General features: G+C 51.4%; 1 protein-coding gene across 16 annotated transcripts in view; it reads left to right on the forward strand.

Moving 5' to 3' along the window:
• PTPRU (protein tyrosine phosphatase receptor type U) overlaps positions 1-19792 on the forward strand; it is a 321138-nt gene extending 301346 nt beyond the window's left edge. For 13 of the 16 annotated variants that reach the window (XM_073317468.2, XM_073317476.2, XM_073317471.2 and 10 more), the window contains 3 exons: positions 5742-5899; positions 8420-8555; positions 18032-19792. In XM_073317468.2, the coding sequence (XP_073173569.2) occupies positions 5742-5899; positions 8420-8555; positions 18032-18094 (357 nt within the window). In that variant the 3' untranslated portion in view covers positions 18095-19792. Of the gene's footprint in view, positions 1-5741; positions 5900-8419; positions 8556-9753; positions 10561-18031 lie in introns of those variants that run through there. The other 3 variants (XM_073317470.2, XM_073317481.2, XM_073317474.2) reach the window with 2 other exon arrangements.
• Positions 19793-20033: the final 241 nt, after the last annotated feature.

The raw sequence follows: 20033 nt of genomic DNA on the forward strand, positions 1-20033 counted from the left end.
GTGGCGTGGCATCCTGCCACGAGACTTCTCCCAAGTTACCCTGATAGTTACATAAGTACCCCCTGACCCTCCAGCCCACTCCTGCCGACAAAGCGTCCCTCATGAAGACCAGCCAACGCTTTCTGGAGTGTCTATCTCCTTGTAGCTGTTCTGCTCAAACAGAGGTGGGCTGCAGACTGGAATCAAACTTAGAAGCCAGTCCCACTCCTGGCCAAACGCCCATTTGTTTCAGTGGGAGCGGCATCAGACCCTTAACCAGGAAGGGAGGAACTTTCATTCCCATGCTGCACTGGATTCGGAGCTTCTCTCTGCATGTGGCCAGCGCTGGGGGATTCACAGTGACCACAACAGGCTATTTTTGCAGTACCAGAGCTGGACTCAGGCCAGAATCCCAGACCCAAAGGGTCTGATTCTCATTTACACTAAGGGTTGATCGACATGAACATATAGTTCACTGCAAGCTGGAATGTGAATCGACCCCATACTCTCCCAACTGTCATGTGCGCCCGGCTGACGCGCATCAACCGCTCATTAATGCGCTTCGAGCTAGTCCTATTTCAAAGAGAGCAGTGTGCGTGTTTGTGTGTGTATGCACACACATCAGCGGGGTGCACACAGTCAGAGCGCGGCAGGCTAGTGTGGGGTAGATGCACACCCTGCTTGCCATGATCTGTTTGTGTAGATGAGCCCTTAGCCACTTGACATTGCTCTGTAAAGGACCTTAAAGGGGGTAAAAGTGATTTACAAGTGGAGAGTTTGCATCTGAACTCAGACCCATGTCTGTGCATTGGGGAAGGGCATTCTGGCCCCAGCTGGTGGTCAGTTTATGCCGTGCTATAGAGACTGAGAGCCCCCAGAATCACTGGAACCGGCAGAACAGAGTGGCTTTCCTGCTAGGCTGAGAAAAAGACTGCAGGGCCTTTAACATGCTTCATGTCGCTTTCACAGTGCACCTTGGCCAGTTCTGGTCACCCTTACGTGAAGGAAAATACAGTGACATGAAGGGCAAGGAATGGAAGTGGGGGAGGGACAGGACCTTCCTGAGAGGAGATTGAGATGAATGGGTGTATTTAACTGGGAGAGCAGGCCACAAAGAGGGGGCAGGAGTGGAATCTTTAAACTAGCCAGAGATTCCCATAACACTAGCCCTTGTGCTCTGTGTGAGGTCACTGGACAGAGCAGCTGGCAGGCGGGGCGTGATCCCGGGAGAAGTGTTGAGGTGAAGCAGGAGAAATCTTTGCCATCCCTACCTGGCTGTCTGGAGTCTGATACGTGAAAGAGCTGTTGGCCAGCACGGAGTTTCCCTTTCTGGCGGTCAGGAGGGAGTTTTTCACTCCACGTGCGTTGCTCCTTGGATTGGGTACACACTGTGTGTGTGGGGGGGGGGAGGGGTTCTCCAAGGAAGGGATTTTACCTCAACAAAGGTTCAGAACTAATCTAGAGTAGACATGGCAGAGCTGGCATCACATGCCCAGGCACTATGCTGATTGGCGCACCAGAGTCAGACAGAAGAGGTCAGTGGATGGACAGGCAGAAGACCCTGTGGCTGCTACTAAGGGAAGCATTGTTGCTTAGTGGATAAGGTGGGACTCACGAGGTCCGAGTTCTGCTCCTGGCTCTCCACTGGCCTGCTGGGGGACTTTAGGTAAGTCACGTCACAGCCCTGTGCCTCAGTTTCCCCTTCTGCAAAATGGGGATAATAATGCTGACCTCCTTTGTAAAGTGCTTTGAGATCTTCTGATGTAAAGCGCTAGGTGAGAGCCAGATATACTTATCATAGACCTACATAGAGCAAGATTTACCTATGGCTACATTAAAATTCGTGATGGGGGAACTACCAGGATTTAGGATGAACCTTCCCCTGTGTGGAGATTATTCCATAATTGCGCATTATGTGGTTTCTTGCACTTTCCTCCAAAGCGTCTAGTACTGGCCATGGCTGGAGACAGGCTAGTGCGTTAAATGGCCGTAGGATCAATCTGGTCTGGCAGTTCATAGGAGAACTGAGCAGGACCTTTGACCACACTTCAGAATGGATCCTAACCCTTTTAATTTTTGCCACCTGAAGACATTTGCTCCCCTTTTTCCCCCTCTCCTCAATATTTTTCCCTTTCCCCCCTTACATTTCGGGAATCCACCTGGAAGTGGAAAGGTTGAGATCCTGTAAGGAGGCCTGTTCTGGCCAGATTTCTGTCCTAAATCTCAGACCCAAGAAGTCTGGATAAGTTTCAGGGAAGCATCCATGCTTTCCGGAGCATGTCTGAATGGAATCATTTAGAGGTCTGCCCGTCGCTAGCACTTAACAATGGTTTGGAGCAAGCCCAGACCTCATTTAGCCTCTAACTTTAATGTCAGAGCCGAGCCTGCCTGACGGGCTTGGGTGCTTCAGTTGCATTTTGATTTCTCCGCTTGCTGTCCTGCATAACTGAATCAGCACAGAGACAGCCCCTGACCCTCAGACTCCTTCCTTTGCTGTAGCCCCAGGGGCTATTTTTAATGGGTACCATATGCCAGCAAAATGTCCACTCCCCACCAGCACCTGTCTGGCAGGTGACTTCCAGAATAACTGCAGGCAGGTCATTAGCAGTGAAAACTGACCAGCGAGGGAAGGTAAATGGCATGTGTGATGGGTTCCCCCCAGGTTGCCACCTGGAACTGGGGTACCACTGAGCCCTCTGACCTACCAGCCTGGGCTTCCTCTCACACTGTGCTGCTGTGACAAGTTGCAAAGCCCTCCAAGCTTGCACTTTCCCTAGCATTCACATGGGTGAGGACACACCGAGCTGCAGTCACATGTGGACTCTCTAACTGCCAGCCTGCCAGCCTCGGACCCCAGAGCAATAGTGTCCTTCCCTGGTCCAATCTGGCCAGTATATGGGTGTAACACCGGGTCCGCCTCTCCCTTGATGTGAAGAGGACCATGCACACTTGTGGTAACCAAGCTGAGATTTTCCCCAGGCTCCTTAGTCAAATGCACACTGGTTTGGATTAAAACATAAAATAAGTTTATTAACTAAAAAAGGATAGATTTTAAGTGATTATAAGGGATAGCAAAACAGATCAAAGCAGATTACCTAGTAAATAAACAAAACCACAAACTGATCTTAACACACTAGATAGGTAGGATATGAATTAGCAGATTCTCACCCTGAGTGATAAACAGTCTGGCAGATTCTTGAGGCACAAGCTGCCTTTGCTTTGCAGCTCGGATTTCCCAGGTTTTCATACACAGGCAAGAAATCTCTTAGCTTGGGACCATCACTTCCCCCAGTTCAGTCTTTGTTCCTCAGATGTTTCCAGGTGTGTTGTTGTAGGGAGAGTGAGGTACTCTCATGATGTCATTTCCCCCCTTTTATATCTTCTTCCCACTTTCTGGAAAGCTCTTTTGCTGTGTCAAACAGTTCCCATTGTGTAGTGCTATCTCTGAGAGGTTTCTGTTGTGCATAGTTCCTGGGGTGGCAGATGACAGAACAAGGAGCAATGGTCTCAAGTTGCAGTGGGGGAGGTCTAGGTTGGATATTAGGAAACACTATTTCACTAGGAGCGTGGTGAAGCACTGGAATGGGTTACCTAGGGCGGTGGTGGAATCTCCATCCTTAGAGGTTTTTAAGGCCTGGCTTGACAAAACCCTGGCTGGGATGATTTAGTTGGGGTTGGTCCTGCCTTGAGCAGGGGGTTGGACTAGATGACCTTCTGAGGTCTCTTCCAACCCTAATCTTCTGTGATTCTATGAATCCTTGTGCTTGTGTGCATTTCCTCAGCAAGCCACCAACATTGTTTGGCTTTTTGACTGTTGTACCTGAAGGCTGCTTGTGGGTGTTTTCACCCTCACAATGTGTTTCAGTAACACACACAGAGCCAAACTTCATAACTTCACATACGACGATAGCACATACACTCCAACGAGATATTAATGTCTAGCAGATCCAGACTTTTAGGATGATACCTCACAAGACATACTTTGTACAAAACATATCCTAATTACACGACAATGGTGAATATTGGGGTGTCAGGGTGTCACAGCGTGGAAGTCAACATCAGATCCTCTCTGGAACTTACAAGCAACCCAGGTGAATGAGGAGCTAGGATCTTCAATCCAGACAGCAGAAAGGACCTCCTGAATTGTCCCCTCTTCCCCAGATTATCTGGGATTTGGAAAGTTGTATCATGAATTAGACGAAGCTGTTTCAAACCCCGGAACTCTGCAGTCCTGCCTGGGCTGCTTTAATGGGAAAGCGTTTACACTAGAGAATCAAATCGGTCTGTGTGGCTGCTGCTGTGTGTGTCTGAGGGTGGTTGCCGGGTGCTGCTGTGTCGAGTGGGAGAGAGTGCGTGTGGCAATGCACTGTGTGAGGGTGTAGCTGTGTGTGCTGCTCCAGATAATGTTATGTCTAAAGTGTGTGTGAGAGGGGCACATGTAACTGTGAAGCTGAGCTAGGTATGGTATTGGCTGTGTATGATTGTGATGCTGCTCCGTGTGGTGTGTGTGATACTGGGACCCATGTGCGTGGGTATGCTTGTGAGGGGGGGTATATGTGTGTGAACGTGAAGCTGCTCACAGTGTGATAGGAGAATGAGAGTCAGTTCTTAGTGGGCTAAATTATCCTCTCCTGGCCGTTGGTGTAAATCCCGAAGTCAGTGGTGTTGTTTCAGCTTCACATCTGTGTAAGAGGGAGCAGAATTGGGCCCTGTGTGTACATCAGCAGGAGCAAAGCGAGCCCTGCGCACCGTGCGTTGATCTGATTTTGCCAAGCACTGTGCCGTCCTTTGGGAGGTAAACGTGAGATCAGCCTGTACTGCCGTATTGCAGGGCGCTGGGAGTCGGAATTCTCTGGCCCCACTGATTTTAGAATTAAGAGCAGGTGCCTGCTTCCATCCCACCTGGGTATCTAGGATCCTAGCCCGAGAGATCCAGTGCTGTTTGCTGGGAATCCAACAACCTGCCTTAGATTTCTCTCTCCCTTCCCTTTCACCCGCCCGCCTCAACTCCCCACACAGTTGTGGCTGAAAACAGCAATCCCAAATGGAGCGCTGGGCCTGGTGTTTCATTGCACAAGCCAGGCTTCATTCCCAGAATATTTTCATCTTCCGAGTCAGAACTGAGCCCCACATCCATCTGGCTAAAGCCCAGGCTTACTTAGCTTTGTGCATATAAATCCATCTTCTCCCAGAGCCTTCTAACTGCATTAGGTTGCAAAGCTAACTAGATTACTAGGGTATTAAAGAGCATTCTTACCATTCTCCGCCCCCTGGCTGGATGGCCTTGTTTCAAGAGGTTTGCAGTGAACAAAGCATGAATAAGTGTAGGTGCTCCCAGCCAAGTACACGGCAGGACTGAGGTGCATTATGTGGGGAGTCCAGGATGGGGCTAGCGGCGGGGCTACAGGTTAGGTTGAGGTGCATTGGCATTGCAGGGAGCCCAGGACAGGGATAGCAAGGGGTGGTACAGATTAGGTTGAGGTGCATTGTCAGAGCTGCATTTGTGTTTGGTGGGTTGTGACTGGAATGGCCAGGGCAGTGCAAATCAGGGTTGAGATACACTAGGAGAGGTGCTGGGGAGATGACTGAATAGCAAGAGATTCGGGAAGGGTGGGTAGATGGACACTTGCCTATGCGCTGCCCATGTGAAGCCTCCCTTCCACAAGCATTAACAAGTCCTGAGTCGCCCCTTGCCCCCACCAGACCCTCCAGCAGGACATCTAGGAGGGGGCCATACTCACACACTAATGGGCCTCTTCTAGTTGCAGGAAGGGCACCTGATGGTCCGGCATTTCCAGTACCTGAGGTGGTCAGCGTACAGGGACACGCCAGACTCCAAGAAGTCGTTCCTGCACCTGCTGGCCCAAGTGGAGAAGTGGCAGGAGGAGAGCGGCAATGGGAGGACAATCGTGCACTGCTTGTGAGTAGCCCCCAGAGAACAACAGCCTGCTCACCTGGGCTGGTGGCCAGCGGCTCCCGCCAGCCCACGTGCCCAAAGGGCTAGAGGGGAGCGACCCCCATCAGCCCACCAGCGCTTAGTGCTGCCCAAGGGCCCTCCTGGGCGTGAAGTCTGTATTTAAGCAAGCCACCGTTGATGCAGTTCTGTGCACGTGCAGCGCCAAGCAGGGACCTGGCAGCTGCCATCTTGGATTTCCTCTGATCCCTGTGGTGAGTTTTGAGGCATTTAAAAACACTTGCCCAAAGCTCTGACCTCACTGGGCTAGGAGCTCAGCTGGTGGAAATCGGTGTCAATCCGTTGAGCTCAGTGGACACCAGCTGAGGTCCAGGCCCGCTGCACCCAGAGTGGAAGCTGCTCCCGTCACTGTGGGGTTGAGCAGCAATCCCAGCTGCTGCGCAGGGTCCCGGGAGCCTGCCGGGCTTTTCAGGAGAAGGGGATGCAGGCAGCAGCTGAGTGATTGCAGTGATGTGCTCTCCAGCAGGGCTGGTTACTGAGCTCGCACTCTATGAGTGCTCTCAACCGTCCTCCATCCATTTGCACGCACACAGACACTGGGCATAATGAGTTTTCAAATCGACAGGGACAGCAGGCAAGCTTTTAATCAAAAATTAATTACAACCTCATCCGTCTTCATTAACCTAAGTATAATTTGAGAGCGTCCTTTGTAAAATACGGCTCTCCGCCCCCTCAGAGCCCTGAGGAGATGAAGACCGGGAGGTAAGAGAGGGAGCAAGGCAAGGAGGAGGGTGTGGAGGCTCATAAATCAGAGGCCGGTGTCTCTGGCAAGGCTGATGCGTTTGCAGGGGGAGGAAGGGTGTACCCAGTAGCTTTTGGCGCTAAGCAGAACGATGGGACGTGAGCGATACACTTGGTTCTGAGGGCAGCCGCTACCCCAAATAGACATCACAGATAAAGCGGGGGAAGAACAGGATCATCCACCCCATTTTACACAGGGGGACCGGAGACATGGAGAGAGAAAGGAACATGCCCCAGTTACATAGGAAGTTGTGGCAGAGCCAGAAATTGAACCCAGTGCTCTGAGTCCAGCCCGATGAGCTGCAAGACCCCAGCCGTTCTCGTTGTAGTGCCTCTGACGAGTCTTGGTGTGTGGGGCCACAGCCTTGGAATGGTTGGAACGGGGCCACAGCCTTGGAATGGTTGGAACAGGGCCACAGCGGGCCTGGTTGTCCCCCCACATTTGAACCAGTTTGCTCAGTTCGGAGTTAGAAGAATGTCATTATCACAGTGGGGCGGTGTCAGGTCACAGCTTTGCTTTGTGAGAGGTTCAGTCAGGCCCGACCTGGCAGAGGGAAAACCAAGACCACCATCCATGAGTTCTAGGGAGCAGGCCCAGCCAGGAAACGCGCAGTGTGAACAGCTCCTGGAAGAAACCACCCTCAAATTCATTCCGATATGCCAGAGACAGCAAAGTGAGGTCCCTCGTCTCAATGAGAGGCTCCTACCACAGATCCCAGGGGTCTCCCACTGCTAACCCCCTGCCAGAATGAAAATTCCTAGCCCTTGTCTTCCATCTGAGTCAGGTTCTGATCATGACGATACTTGGCCTCGCTCACCAGAGCTACTTAACTTCCTTAACAGGCCCATGGCAGGGAGAACAGGAGGATGATGAGGCAGGATGGTCCATGGTTATAGTGCTGGCCTGGGTTCAACTCCCTGCTATACCCCAGACTTGGTAAAGTCACTTAGTCTCTGTGCCTCCGTTTCCCATCCCCTGGGGATAACAGCACCATCCTACCTCATAGGAGGCATCCTGAGGATTCAGACATTAAAGATTATGAGGGGCTCAGACACTGTGGTAATTTGGAAACAAGGTCAGCAGGCCTGAAGGAAGGTTCATGCCTCTGAAGTTGCCAGGACTACTCTTCATACCTTTTATTAAACTAGCTACAACCCTGGCTACCCACCAGCCCTCTGGTACAGGAGCCTATTGCATCGTTTGGTCCGTAGCTCAGCAATTTCATCCTTTGGAGTTCCGGGGTGTCCGGCCGGTCCTGGCGACGTGTGGCTCTAATGAATCCGTTTGCTCCCTGACTTGCTTCTCCAACTCTTCACTCGGACAGTAGCTCGTCTTTTATTACTGAAAAGGGGAAGGTATTATCTGCTGCAGCAAGTGCTGGTGCACACCTGGGTGCCTGCAACTAGTCACCCTGAATGGACCTGGCCTGATTTTCAGAGGGATTGCATGCTGGCAGCTCTCGCTGCGATCTGAATATCAAGCCACTTCTCAAGGCCCCCAAGTTGAAAGCACTGGCATTTGCCTCTCCATGCCCCACTTCCTACCTCCCAGTATCACGGAGCTTAATTCACTAAAGCAGATCCTCAGGAGAAAGGCACCAGAGAAAGGGGCCAGCCATTGCAGCTGGTTTGCTGTTTAGTGAGGCTGTTCTTGGGGCAACTACTCTGTGGGTCTCCTTGTGCGCTGGCTCTCCACTGACTGACTCCGTGTATGTCTCCCTCTAGGAATGGGGGTGGTCGGAGCGGCACATTCTGTGCCTCTACCATGATCCTGGAGATGATCAAGTGTCACAACTTGGTGGATGTTTTCTATGCTGCAAAGACCCTCCGCAACTACAAGCCAAATATGGTTGAGACCTTGGTAAGTGCTGAACGACGCCCCCCACATCTCCTGTCCCTTCTGCCTGCCTCCCGCTTGACCTGCTGCTGTGTATCAGAAAGTCCTGCTGTGTGTCAAGGCACACTGGGACCCAGTTAATCCAGCCTGGACCGGGGAGCCAGGAGGCACAAACACCAAGCCAGCGTGGATGTATTTGTCTCAGCCTGGCACCTCTTTCCCCTGCCCCAGCCACTTGCTGAACGTGACTTGGGTGCGTCCCAGAGTCTGAGGCAATGACCTCGTAGTATCATTGCTGGGCTCGTCCCCTGAATAACAAAGGGGTGGTGGTTTGTAGTTAATTCACTAGGTATGATTCCAGCTGTTCCTGCGGGTTAGGAGCAGTAGGGGTCCTGGCTGAGGAGCAAAGTGGGGCAGCCCTGTGGAGCATTTTCTGGTCTCAGGCTCCCTGCCAAGCCCCGTGGTCCGCTGGTCTCCTTGTTCTGATGGCATTTGCCTGTTGCGCACACTGTCAGATGGACACCATGTGCAACTGGTGGTTTCAGCAGAGTTTCCCCATGGGTTAGTTTATACCCTAAACTCAGGGAGTGCAGATCTACGTGAACGGAGACTGGAGAATGAGCTGGGAGGCCCCTAGGGCTGAGCCTGCTGCGTCTGGCACTGCTCTGCGTTGGAGTTGCCATACCAGAACAGACCTGTCACCCACCCAGTGTGGCGACCTGATCCTCACAGTGGGGCCAGTGGTGACTGCACCCCTCCACCCTGCTCCCACGCCATTGTGCGCAGGATGATGGTGATTAACAAGGACGTCGTCCCACATGATCCCACCTGCAGTGCTCTAATGAGAGCCACACCCATGAAGGCCTTGCTGTGACAGATCCACATAGGACACTGGGGCTCAGTTCTCTGCCCACCCATCTCCTGGGCGGGATACGAGGGACTCCTCTACACTTCAGTGGGAAGAGTCACTCACATCCTGCCAGGGACAACAGGGCCTGCAGTGGGTTGCGTTTGCCTGTGGTGGCCTTGCCTTTTCTATCTCCGAGCACCAGAACCCATTGCGTACACACCACATGCTAAAGACAACCTAACTACTCCTGTGTAGGAACAAAAGAAATCCTAACAATGATTTAGGCCCATTACTAGATGGAGATGGTAAAACTGTTAATCATGATGCAGAAAAGGCAGATGTGTTCAGTAAATATTTCTGTTCTGTATTCAGAAAGAAGCATGTTGATGTGTTTTTGGCACATGAAAATGATGTCTCGGGGAGGAGAATGATTTCCAGTCCATTGGTAACCAAGAAGGATGTTGAAAGACATCTGCTAGGGATAAACATTTTTAAAGAAGCAGGCTTGGATAACTTTCACCCAAGAGTCCTAAAAGAGTTGGATCAGGAGATATCTGATGTTAATTTTAAATAAGTCTGGGAATACCGGGGAAGCTCCAGAAACCTGGAAGAGTGCTAATGTGCCAATATTCAAAACGAGCAAATGGAATGACCCGGATAGCTGTAGACTGGCTAGCTTGACATCAGTCCCAGGCAAAATAATGGAAAAATTGATACGGGATTCAGTTAATAAAGAATTAAAGGAGAGGAATATAATTAATACCAGCCAATATGGTTTTATGGAAAATAGGTCTTGGTTTCATTCTTTGAGGTGATTATGAGTTTGATTGATGAAGGTAACTGCATAGATGTAATGTACTTAGACTCTTATATGGCCTTTGACTTACTCTAGAATCATAGAATATCAGGGTTGGAAGGGACCTCAGGAGGTCATCTAGTCTAACCGCCTGCTCAAAGTAGGACCAATCTCCAATTTTTGCCCCAGATCCCTAAATGGCCCCCTCAAGGATTGAACTCACAACCCTGGGTTTAACAGGCCAATGCTCAAACCACTGAGGTAGCCCTCCCCCCACATTGATGTTCTGATTGAAAAATTAGCACTATCCAATGTCAATAAAGCATATGTTAAATGGAGTAAGAACTGGCTAATTGACAGATCTCAAGATGTAGCTGTCAGTGGGGAGTGATCAAGCGAAATCACTGCTGATAAAATTTGCGGATGATGCAAAGATAAGCAGCGCAATAAGCAAAGTTGAGGACAGGCAGTCCTACAGAGCGATCTGAATTGCTTGGTAAACTGGGCCTGTTCAAACAAAATGTGTTTTAATTCAGCCAGATGTAAAGTTGGCCATCTGGAACAAGGAACGCCAGCTGCACCTACAGAATGGGTGGCTGTATCCGAAAAGCAGTGACTGCAAAGGGTTGAGGGGGTCATAAGTAACTCACCGTGAGCTCTCAGTGCAATGCTGTGGCAAAAAAGGCTGATGCGATCCTTGGACGTGTAGGAGTAGGGCAGTGATTTTATATCTGCACATGGCATTGGCAACTCCGATGCTGGAAACTGCATACATTTCTAGTGTCCACAGTTTTAAAAGGGTGTGGAAAATTTGAAGGGGGGAGTGCAAAAAAGAGCCACCAAAATGATTTGAGGTCTGGAAAAATGCCTGACAGTGAGAGCTCAACCTGTTTAGTTTATCAAAGAGAAGATTGAGAGGGGACTTTACCGCATATCAGGACCTTCTCAGGGAGCAAATACCAATATTACAGGGCTCGTTAATCTAGCCGAGAAGGGCAGAACAAGAACCAATGGGTGGAAACTGAAGCCAGACAAATTCCATTTAGAAGTAAGGTACAATTTTTTTAACAGTGAGGGTGATCAACCACTGGCACAGACTCCCAAAGGAAGTGGTGGATTCTCCATCGTTTGATGTCTGCAAATCAAGACCCGATGCCTTTCTGGAAGATGCTTTAGCCAAACCCAAGTGATTGGGCTCAACGCAGGGGTAGATGGGTGAAATGGAGTGGCCTTTTCAATACAGGAGGTCAGACTAGATGTTCTTATGGTCCCTTCTGGCCTTCAACCCTAAGAACTTTGTTGTTGGCATTGGGCTACAACTCACACAACAACCAGGCTTCACCATAGCTCTTCCCCTCTCCAGCCTGACCATTGGTCTCTTTCCAGATCTCTCCTGTGCCCTTTGTGGATCCTTTTTTTCTGCCAGTCTGTGGTGTGGCTGGGCGGCAGGCAGAGGCCTCCCTTCTGCCGTCCAGTCCTCAGCAGACATTGCTGAGAGTGCCGTGTGACCTGAGCAGGCTGGGTGAAGGTGGGGTGGAGTAAGACGAGCAGCACGTGGCCATGGGGTTTTGTGCCCTTGACATCCATATCCCACTGTCTGGGCTCTCATACAAAGCCATGCAGGATGTATTACCCTGGGAGGTGGTGCAGGTATGTACCACATACACACCTGGGGCCTTTCCCCTGCTGGAATCCTTAGCTCCGAATTCTGTGACGGGGATCAGCTTGGTGGGTTTAAAGCTGCTCTAAGGAGGGCACTGGTGGTTTCGGTGTGACTGGCTGTAGGTTAGGAGGGGAACACTTCACAGAGCACATCCCTGTGGGCCCTAGTGGGCGGGCGAGGTGGCAAAGCATCTCTGCGCATTGCCCCTGCCCTCAGCACCAACTCCGCAGTTCCCATTGGCCGGGAACTATGGCCAATGGGAGCTTTGGGGGTGGTGCCTGCAAGGAGAGGCAGTGCGCGGAACCCCCTGTCCTCCCCAGGGGCCATAGGTATGTGCCGGCCATTTTTGGGAGCAGCGCGGGGCCAGGGCAGGCAGGGAGTCTGCCTTAGCCCCACTGCACCGTCAACCAGGAGCCACCCGAGGTAAGCACCTCCTGGCCAGAGCCCTCACTCCTTTCCACACCCCAACCCTCTGCCCCAGTCCTGAGCCCCATCCCACAGCCAGCACCCCAAACCCCCTCCTGCACCCCAATCCCCTGCCCCAGCCCTGAGTCCCCTCCTGCACCCAAACTCCCTCCCAGAGCCCACACCCCCTCCTACACCCCAACCCCCAGCCCAGAGCCCCCTCGTGCACCCCAACCCCCTTCCCCAGGCTCAGCCCCCACCCATACTCCAAAGCCCGCACCCTAACCCCCTGCCCCAGCCCGGTGAAAGCAAGTGAGGGTGGGGGAGAGTGAGTGATGGAAGGAGGGGAAATGGAGTGACCGGGGTGGGGCCTCGGAGAAGGTGCAGGGATGGGTCCTTGGTGCAGGGGCGGGGCAAGGGAGTTTGGGTTTGTGTGATTAGACAGTTGGCAACCTTAGCAACCAGAGATGTGGCTTTGGCCCATGTAGACATACCCGAGCTAGCTCCAGTCACAACAGCAGTGAAGCTGCGGCCGTGGGGGTTAGCCACTCCAGTACGTATCCAGGGTCCCAGGCAGACTTGTCCAGGTCCCGTGCTGCTGCAGCCTCACTGCTGTTATTGGCACTAGCCAGCTCCAAGACGGCTTGGGTGTGTCTACACGGGCTGTGGCCACACCTCTGGCCACAGCAGAGTAGACACCCTTGAGCTAGCACTCGGCCATGATTTGCTTGTCTCTAGCCAGTCCCCTCAGTTTCTCACCTTCACCGTACCCGGTTCACTACAGAGTAAAGAGCAGCCAAGGTAAGTCTTGTCCTCCACAACAACTGCATTCTTGGAGGTTTTCTTTGGCCCTGTTGAATTGCAGGCCATTGGTCCAGTTTTAAGCAAGAGAGTCCTGTTTTTAAATGGTTTGCCCTTGTCTGGTACTGTTATAAAACCAGATGTGTGTTTGTTCAGTGTTAGACATGGAGGATGCCATTTTGAAGAGTGCATTGCATGCCCCACCAGCGTGACCTTGCTGCAAGGGTTGAAAAGGGTACTGACCGGGCCATTAAAAGTCCGGTCAGCGGGGGCCCAGGACTAAGGCAGGCTCCTTACCTGCCCTAGCTCCGTGTGGTTCTCGGAAGCGGCCGCCAGGTCCCTGTGGCCCCTAGATGCATGGGTGGCCAGGGAGGCTCCATGCCCTGCCCCCGCCCTGAGGGCCAGCTCCGCAGCTCTCATTGGCCGGGAACCTGCGGGCGCGAGGGCAGCACGCGGAGCCTCCCTGGCCACCCATGCGCCTAGGGTCTGCAGGGACTTGGGAGCTGCGGTAAGTGCCACCAGGACCCCGCACCCCCTCCCACACCCCAACCTCCTGCCCCAGCCCAGAGCCCCCTCCTGCACCCCAGATCCCTCATCCCGGGCCCCACCCCAGAGCCCGCACCCCCAGCCTGGAGCCCCTCCCACACCCAAACTCCCTCCCAGAGCCTGCACCCCCCCACACACCCCAACCCCCTGCCCCAGCCCAGAGCCCCCTCCTGCACCCCAGATCCCTCATCCCTGGCCCCAGCCCAGAGCCCACAGCCCCAGCCAGAACCGCACCCCCTCCAAACCCTCGGCCCCAGCCCGGAGCCCCCTCCTGCATCCTAAACCCCTCATCCCCAGCCCCACCCAGAGCCTGCACCCCCAGCTGGAGTCCTCACCCCCCGCCTCACCCCAACCCCCTACCCCAGCCAGAGCCCTCTCCCACACCCCAAACCCCTCATCCCCGGCCTTACCCCCCTCCTGCACCCCAATCCCCTGCCCCAGCCTGGTGAAAGTGAGTGAGGATGGGGGAAATTGAGCGAGCAGGGGCAGGGCCTCAGGGAAGGGGTGTTCGGTTTTGTGCCATTAGACAGTTGCCAACCTACCTACAGCTGGTTGGGGTGAGAGCTACATAGGGGTCAAGCTGGGGGTTTTATCACTTTGTGAGAGGAATCCAAGTGGTTCGTTGTGTTTTTCAAAGCAAGGTGGCTAGCGTGTTTGCATTGCCTGGATTATAAAATCCCTTGCTTTAAAACTGAAATGGCTTTGGGAGGGATGTGCTTTGCATTAGGAATTAAACCATGATTGGGCGGGGGGAGAATAAGTAATAAAAAGGTGCAGTTGACAGGCATGAAGTCGTCAAGCCCATTGGGCTAAATTGCAAAGGTATTACCAAAAAGCAGCATTTCGGATCAGAACACAATCTTTTCCCAGCCTTAAATGAACCTGAAATGTCTACTCCAGGAAACTGAATCTCATGGAGCCACTGTGGGCCAGATCTCCCACTGGGGTAAATGGGGGTAGCCTCTCTGAAGTCAGGGGGTCTGCTCCACTTCAGACCAGCTGCGGATCCTGGTGGGCCTTCCCCCCCCCCCCCCCCCGCTGGCTGCCTGTGGGGGTTTATTTTTACATTATTATAAAAGGAAACAATCCCTTTCCTTAATCCAAAAGCATTCTGTGGTTTTAATCTCTGTGGCTGCCTCCTCTCTTTGATTTCCTTCCCCTAGACCCCCCTCCCTCTCAAGGAGGGAGGAATAGCTCAGTGGTTTGAGCATTGGCCTGCTAAACCCAGGGTTGTGAGTTCAATCCTTGAGGGGGCCATTTAGGGATTTGGGCCAAAAATTGGGGGTTGGTCCTGCTTTGAGCAGGGGGTTGGACTAGATGACCTCCTGAGGTTCCTTCCAACCCTGAAAGTCTATGATTCTAAGACCCCCCCATACCTGGGCCAGCTTAGTGGTACCCACCCCTCCACACGGCTAATTTAATTCTTTTTGTAGGCCCACTGATGCTTCCCATAGAGCTCACTGGTGGATTCTGCTTTAGAAGCACTTAGCACTCTCACATAAAGAAAAGGAGGACTTGTGGCACCTTAGAGACTAACCAATTTATTTGAGCATGAGCTTTCGTGAGCTACAGCTCACTTCATCTGATGCATACCGTGGAAACTGCAGCAGACTTTATATACATACAGAGATTATAAAACAATACCTCCTCCCACCCCACTGTCCTGCTGGTAATAGCTTATCTAAAGTGATCATCAAGTTGGGCCATTTCCAGCACAAATCCAGGTTTTCTCACCCTCCACCCCCCCACACACAAACTCACTCTCCTGCTGGTAATAGCCCATCCAAAGTGACAACTCTCTACACAATGTGCATGATAATCAAGGTGGGCCATTTCCTGCACAAATCCAGGTTCTCTCACCCCCCTCCAAAAAACACACACACAAACTCACTCTCCTACTGGTAATAGCTCATCCAAAGATAGATAGATAGATTTCCTGTGCATGGGATTTTGTGCCCCCTCCTGTCTTTGTGTTTGCAAAGGAAATTGCATGCAAACAGGATCCTCGTTGCTCTGAGAGCATCCCGAGGCTCATCCCCCTCCCGAAGTCACAGCTATCATCTGCTTGTGATGTATTGCGTCCAGTTTTGGTCCCCCCACTACAGAAGGGATGTGGACAAATTGGAGAGAGTCCAGCGGAGGGCAACAAAAAGTATTAGGGGGCCGGGATATATGACTTACGAGGAGAGACTGAGGGAACTGGGGTTATTTAGTCTGCAGAAGAGAAGAGTGAGAGGGGATTTGATAGCAGCCTTCAAATACCTGAAGGGGGGCTCCAAAGAGGATGGAGCTCGGCTGTTCTCAGTGGTGGCAGATGACAGAACAAGAGTAATGGTCTCAAGTTGCAGTGGGGGAGGTTTAGGTTGGATATTAGGAAAAACTATTTCACTAGGAGGGTGGTGAAGCACTGGAATGGGTTACCTAGGGAGGTGGTGGAATCTCCGTCCTTAGAGGTTTTTAAGGCCCAGCTTGACAAAGCCCTGGCTGGGATGATTTAGTTGGGGTTGGTCCTGTTTTGAGCAGGGGGTTGAACTAGATGACCTCCTGAGGTCCCTTCCAACCCTGATACTCTATGATTCTATGATTCAAGCTCTGACGCCCTCTGATTGAGTGATGAGTCCCTAATGGGGTTGGGAACCAGAGAAGTCGATGGACACATGCTCTGCTAGCGGAAAAAGGGCTCGTTCTGTTAAAGGCACCAGGGCTGCTCTATCGCCATGGGTTGATGCCTTACTTGGCGCATTCATGCACGACCGTGCTCTTAGAGTGCAAGATGTCCAGGGCAGAATGATACTTGTAAACTTTAGGGCCTAGCTAAATAAATATATACAAATCCTCCCATTCAGAGGAACTCATTATTTTTAGCCCTTCCTCTAATGGGAAAATAAGATCCTGTATATCTTCTAAATATAGAAAAATCAATGCACAGGGTAGCAATTCTAGCCAGGGGAAATTTTCACACAGGACCTAAGTCGTGGCCACAAAATATATGCAGACAAGGGTACTTTAATTGCTCCCACTAAACCCAGACTGGTGCAGGCAACAATTAACTGTACCTGTACCAAGGGAGCTGTAATGACTCAGCTGTGCTCACGGTGCAGGCATCCAAGCCATTGCACTGAGAGGAAGGTTGTAAGTCTTTGCTGTAGGGAGCAGTTTGTTTCAGGCTCACTTCCTTGAATGTGAACGGTAAGACTCCCCAACGCCAGTTTTCCAGGATCGGGCCCTTAAGCTGCCTTAGTGGGGCTTATATATGCACCCATCCATTGGCACATGCAGTCACCTGCTTTGTACATGGAAGGGTGGGCTCAGATGTGTAGCAGATGCAGCAGAGACCCCCGCGCCTGGCTGACCTAGTGTCTCGTCCTGTCTCAGGTGGGGGCTGCCATTGACACTAATGAGAAACCAATTCCATGTGGCAACATGGCCCCCCCACAATTGGCATTAATTGGCTCCCTTGTTGGCAGTCTTGGTGGGGAGGCTGAGAAATGAATGGACTGAGGAGACTGAATTCGCCTTTCTTCCCTAGATATAGGTCTTCTGAGTCAGGGTTAAGCTGCATTGATCAGATTATTTGTAGGATGCTTGTGCTTCCATTGCCCAGGCTGGATAATCCAGGACCTTAGTCCCCAGGTCTGTCCCCAGGCACCTTTTACCAGTTTCAAATGCATTTATTTTTTCATGAACAGGTAATGTTCAGGGGGGCTGGAACAATTTGTATAGTGGGGTGCTGAGAAGCTTGAACCAAACTGTAACCCCTGTATATGATGGAAACCCCTTCAAGCCAGAGGGTGCAGAAGCACCCCCAGCACCCCTAGGTCCAGCACCTATAGTAATGTTACGAGAGTGTTCCCCAAAAGCACTATCTAGATCTATGTAGGTAGGTAGTTCATAGCTGAGAGCGCACAGCATACGCAGAGCTGGTTGGAAAGGCTCGGAAGGAATGTTTTCCCATTGGAAAATACCAGTTTTGTCAAACATGAAATGTTTTGTGGAAATGTGTCACCAATGATGAACATTCTTTGGGGAAGAAAAATGGAAAAAAGCATTTCTATAAGGTTGAAGTATCACGTTTGAACCTATTGAAAACAGAACATTTTGATTCTCCATTTTGAATTGACCTTTCATTTAATTTTTTAAGTAATATAATAGAATTAATTAATGGGGAAAAGTCAAAATTGGAACAGAAGATTTCGATAGACCTGAAGCATTTTTTTCCCCAAAATTTCATTTTGCAGGAAATTTAGAAATTTCTTGTTTTCCTTCTATTTTGGAGCCACAGAAATTTCAAAATTGTGAAACTGCAAAGTCTGGTTCCTGCTCTGCTCTATTCATAGGCTTCTAAGACCAATAAAACCTCTTGCGCAGTACAAGTGGCTTATGCTGGGCAGCTCTTTACTTCAGCTCTTCACGCATTTCTTTTTTTCTTCTTCTTAAAGGAGCAGTATCATTTCTGCTACGACATAGCACTGGAATACCTGGAATCACTGGAGACAAGATAGCATCGTGCCCGGAAGATGGAAAGCAAATGTCTGTTTAGGGTTCACGCCAAACATGCATTTTGCACTCAGACTTTGAGCTAGTGCAACTGGCGAGAGGGGGAAAAATAATAATGGTCAGAATCAAAAAAATACAATAATGAAAAACAAAAGGCAGAACGTGGGGCAATGTTGGCCATGTTAGATCTTCATCCTCCTGCTCTCCATCTCCCAGGCCCTCTTTCCACTCACATCAGGAGACAGAGCTTATACAGGTTGGTTGCCAGCACTTGCTCCATTACCACAGTGATGCCTCCATGACAGCCAGGACTGTGAAACATACAAGGGCGAGCAAGGGGACTTCACCCGTGGACACCTGTGGACACATTCAACGCACAGAGCAGATCAAGGCGAAAGAAGAGGCAAAGTGGGAAGGGAAAAAAGAGTAATTCCAGCCTGTTTCTCAGTGATGGTTACAAAGGATTTATGGAAACAACCGTAGTTGGGTTTTTTTAATTTTATTTTAAGTCTAAGCAGCTTTTCAGAGGCACCCAGAAGGTCATCTGCAGGCTTTAGCCTCTGTGGAGACACAAGCCACGTTGGAGTGAAGACACTAAAGCGAGTTGTGTCATTTCCTGTCTCCGTTGTAATCATGAGTTTGATGTTTGCTAATGGATGCCAACTTCCTGAGTGTCCTATTTTATTTGTGTGTGTTCCCAGAGCAGATGTGGGAATAGGGGAATCCAGGTTGGGTAACATTTTGCAGGGGCATAACGGCTGCTCCTGTCCAGTGTTCACACCCAGCCTAAGCTATCCTGCCAAGGTTTTCTGAAGTGGCCAAGTGATTTTGAGTGCCTCAGTCTTTTTGGGTGCCCACAACAAGGTACGTTAAAGGCATCTGATTTTCAGAGGGCTAGTTCTCAGCCCTTCCCGGAAATCCGGTCCTTTCAAGGTGTCGCAAACTGGCTGCCCAAAAGTTGAGATGACTATAATCACCTGGTCATCTTGGCCTTCTGTGTGTGTTGTTTCACGGTCTCCTGGAACCAGCCGCCTTGCCACTGGCTGCTGCCTCATTCACTGGCGACTAAGCAGGAAGGGCCCTTCGAAATGGGCTGAGTCAGTGTTGCCAGCACCAGGAGGCACGTGGGAATAGGTCTGGGGTGGGGAGCCACAGCTGGAAGCAGTGGGTGCCTCAGAAGTAAGGCCAAAATATTTCAGTCGGGACAGTCAAATACAACCATCAGGTTAGAGCCAGGTAAATCCAGGGGAACCCCACGGAGTGGCCAGATCCTGCACTCAGTTACAGCTGGTGTAAATCAGAGTAATTCCTTATGAAGCCAGTGGGCCAAAATCTACTATGGTAAATGCAGAGAAATTCCATTGCAATCGCAGCCCTGAGGCTGCAGGCAGTTACACCCCGGTAAATCTAGATCAACCCAAGTGATACTTCTAGCAAGTCCCGTTACCAGGGCAGGTTTCTCGGCTCTGAAATGGGAGCAGAATCTATCCCGGGGTGGGCAAACTATGGCCCTTGGGCCGCTTTTGGCCCATCAGATGTTCTTATGCTCTCAAGCTCCTGCTGGGAAGCAGGGTTGGGGGCTTGCCCTGCTCTGCCTGCCCGGCACTCCCCAGCCTCACAATTCCCTTGATGAGCACCATCTTCCGGCACGCAGAGCCACATTGCGCAGGCGCGACTTCACCGTGCTGTTTCCAGGATCAGAACCCCCCTGCCACCCACGCAGCAGCGTGCCCAATTCCCTCCTGGTCTCCTACGGCCCCACCCTCGAGAGCCTCAGAACTGCCCAGAAGCTAGGGTGCTTCTGCCTCTGACGGTCCCTGGTACGGCTGCCTTGGTGTCACTGCCGGCAGGGCCCTGAGGAGTCCCTGTTACCGCCCCTGTATAGTCCCACACACAATCACACCGGCGCCATACCCCTTGTCATCCTCCCACATTGGTAACATC

The sequence above is a fragment of the Lepidochelys kempii genome, chromosome 19 (assembly GCF_965140285.1).
Source record: "Lepidochelys kempii isolate rLepKem1 chromosome 19, rLepKem1.hap1, whole genome shotgun sequence".
Taxonomy (NCBI): Eukaryota; Metazoa; Chordata; order Testudines; family Cheloniidae; genus Lepidochelys; species Lepidochelys kempii.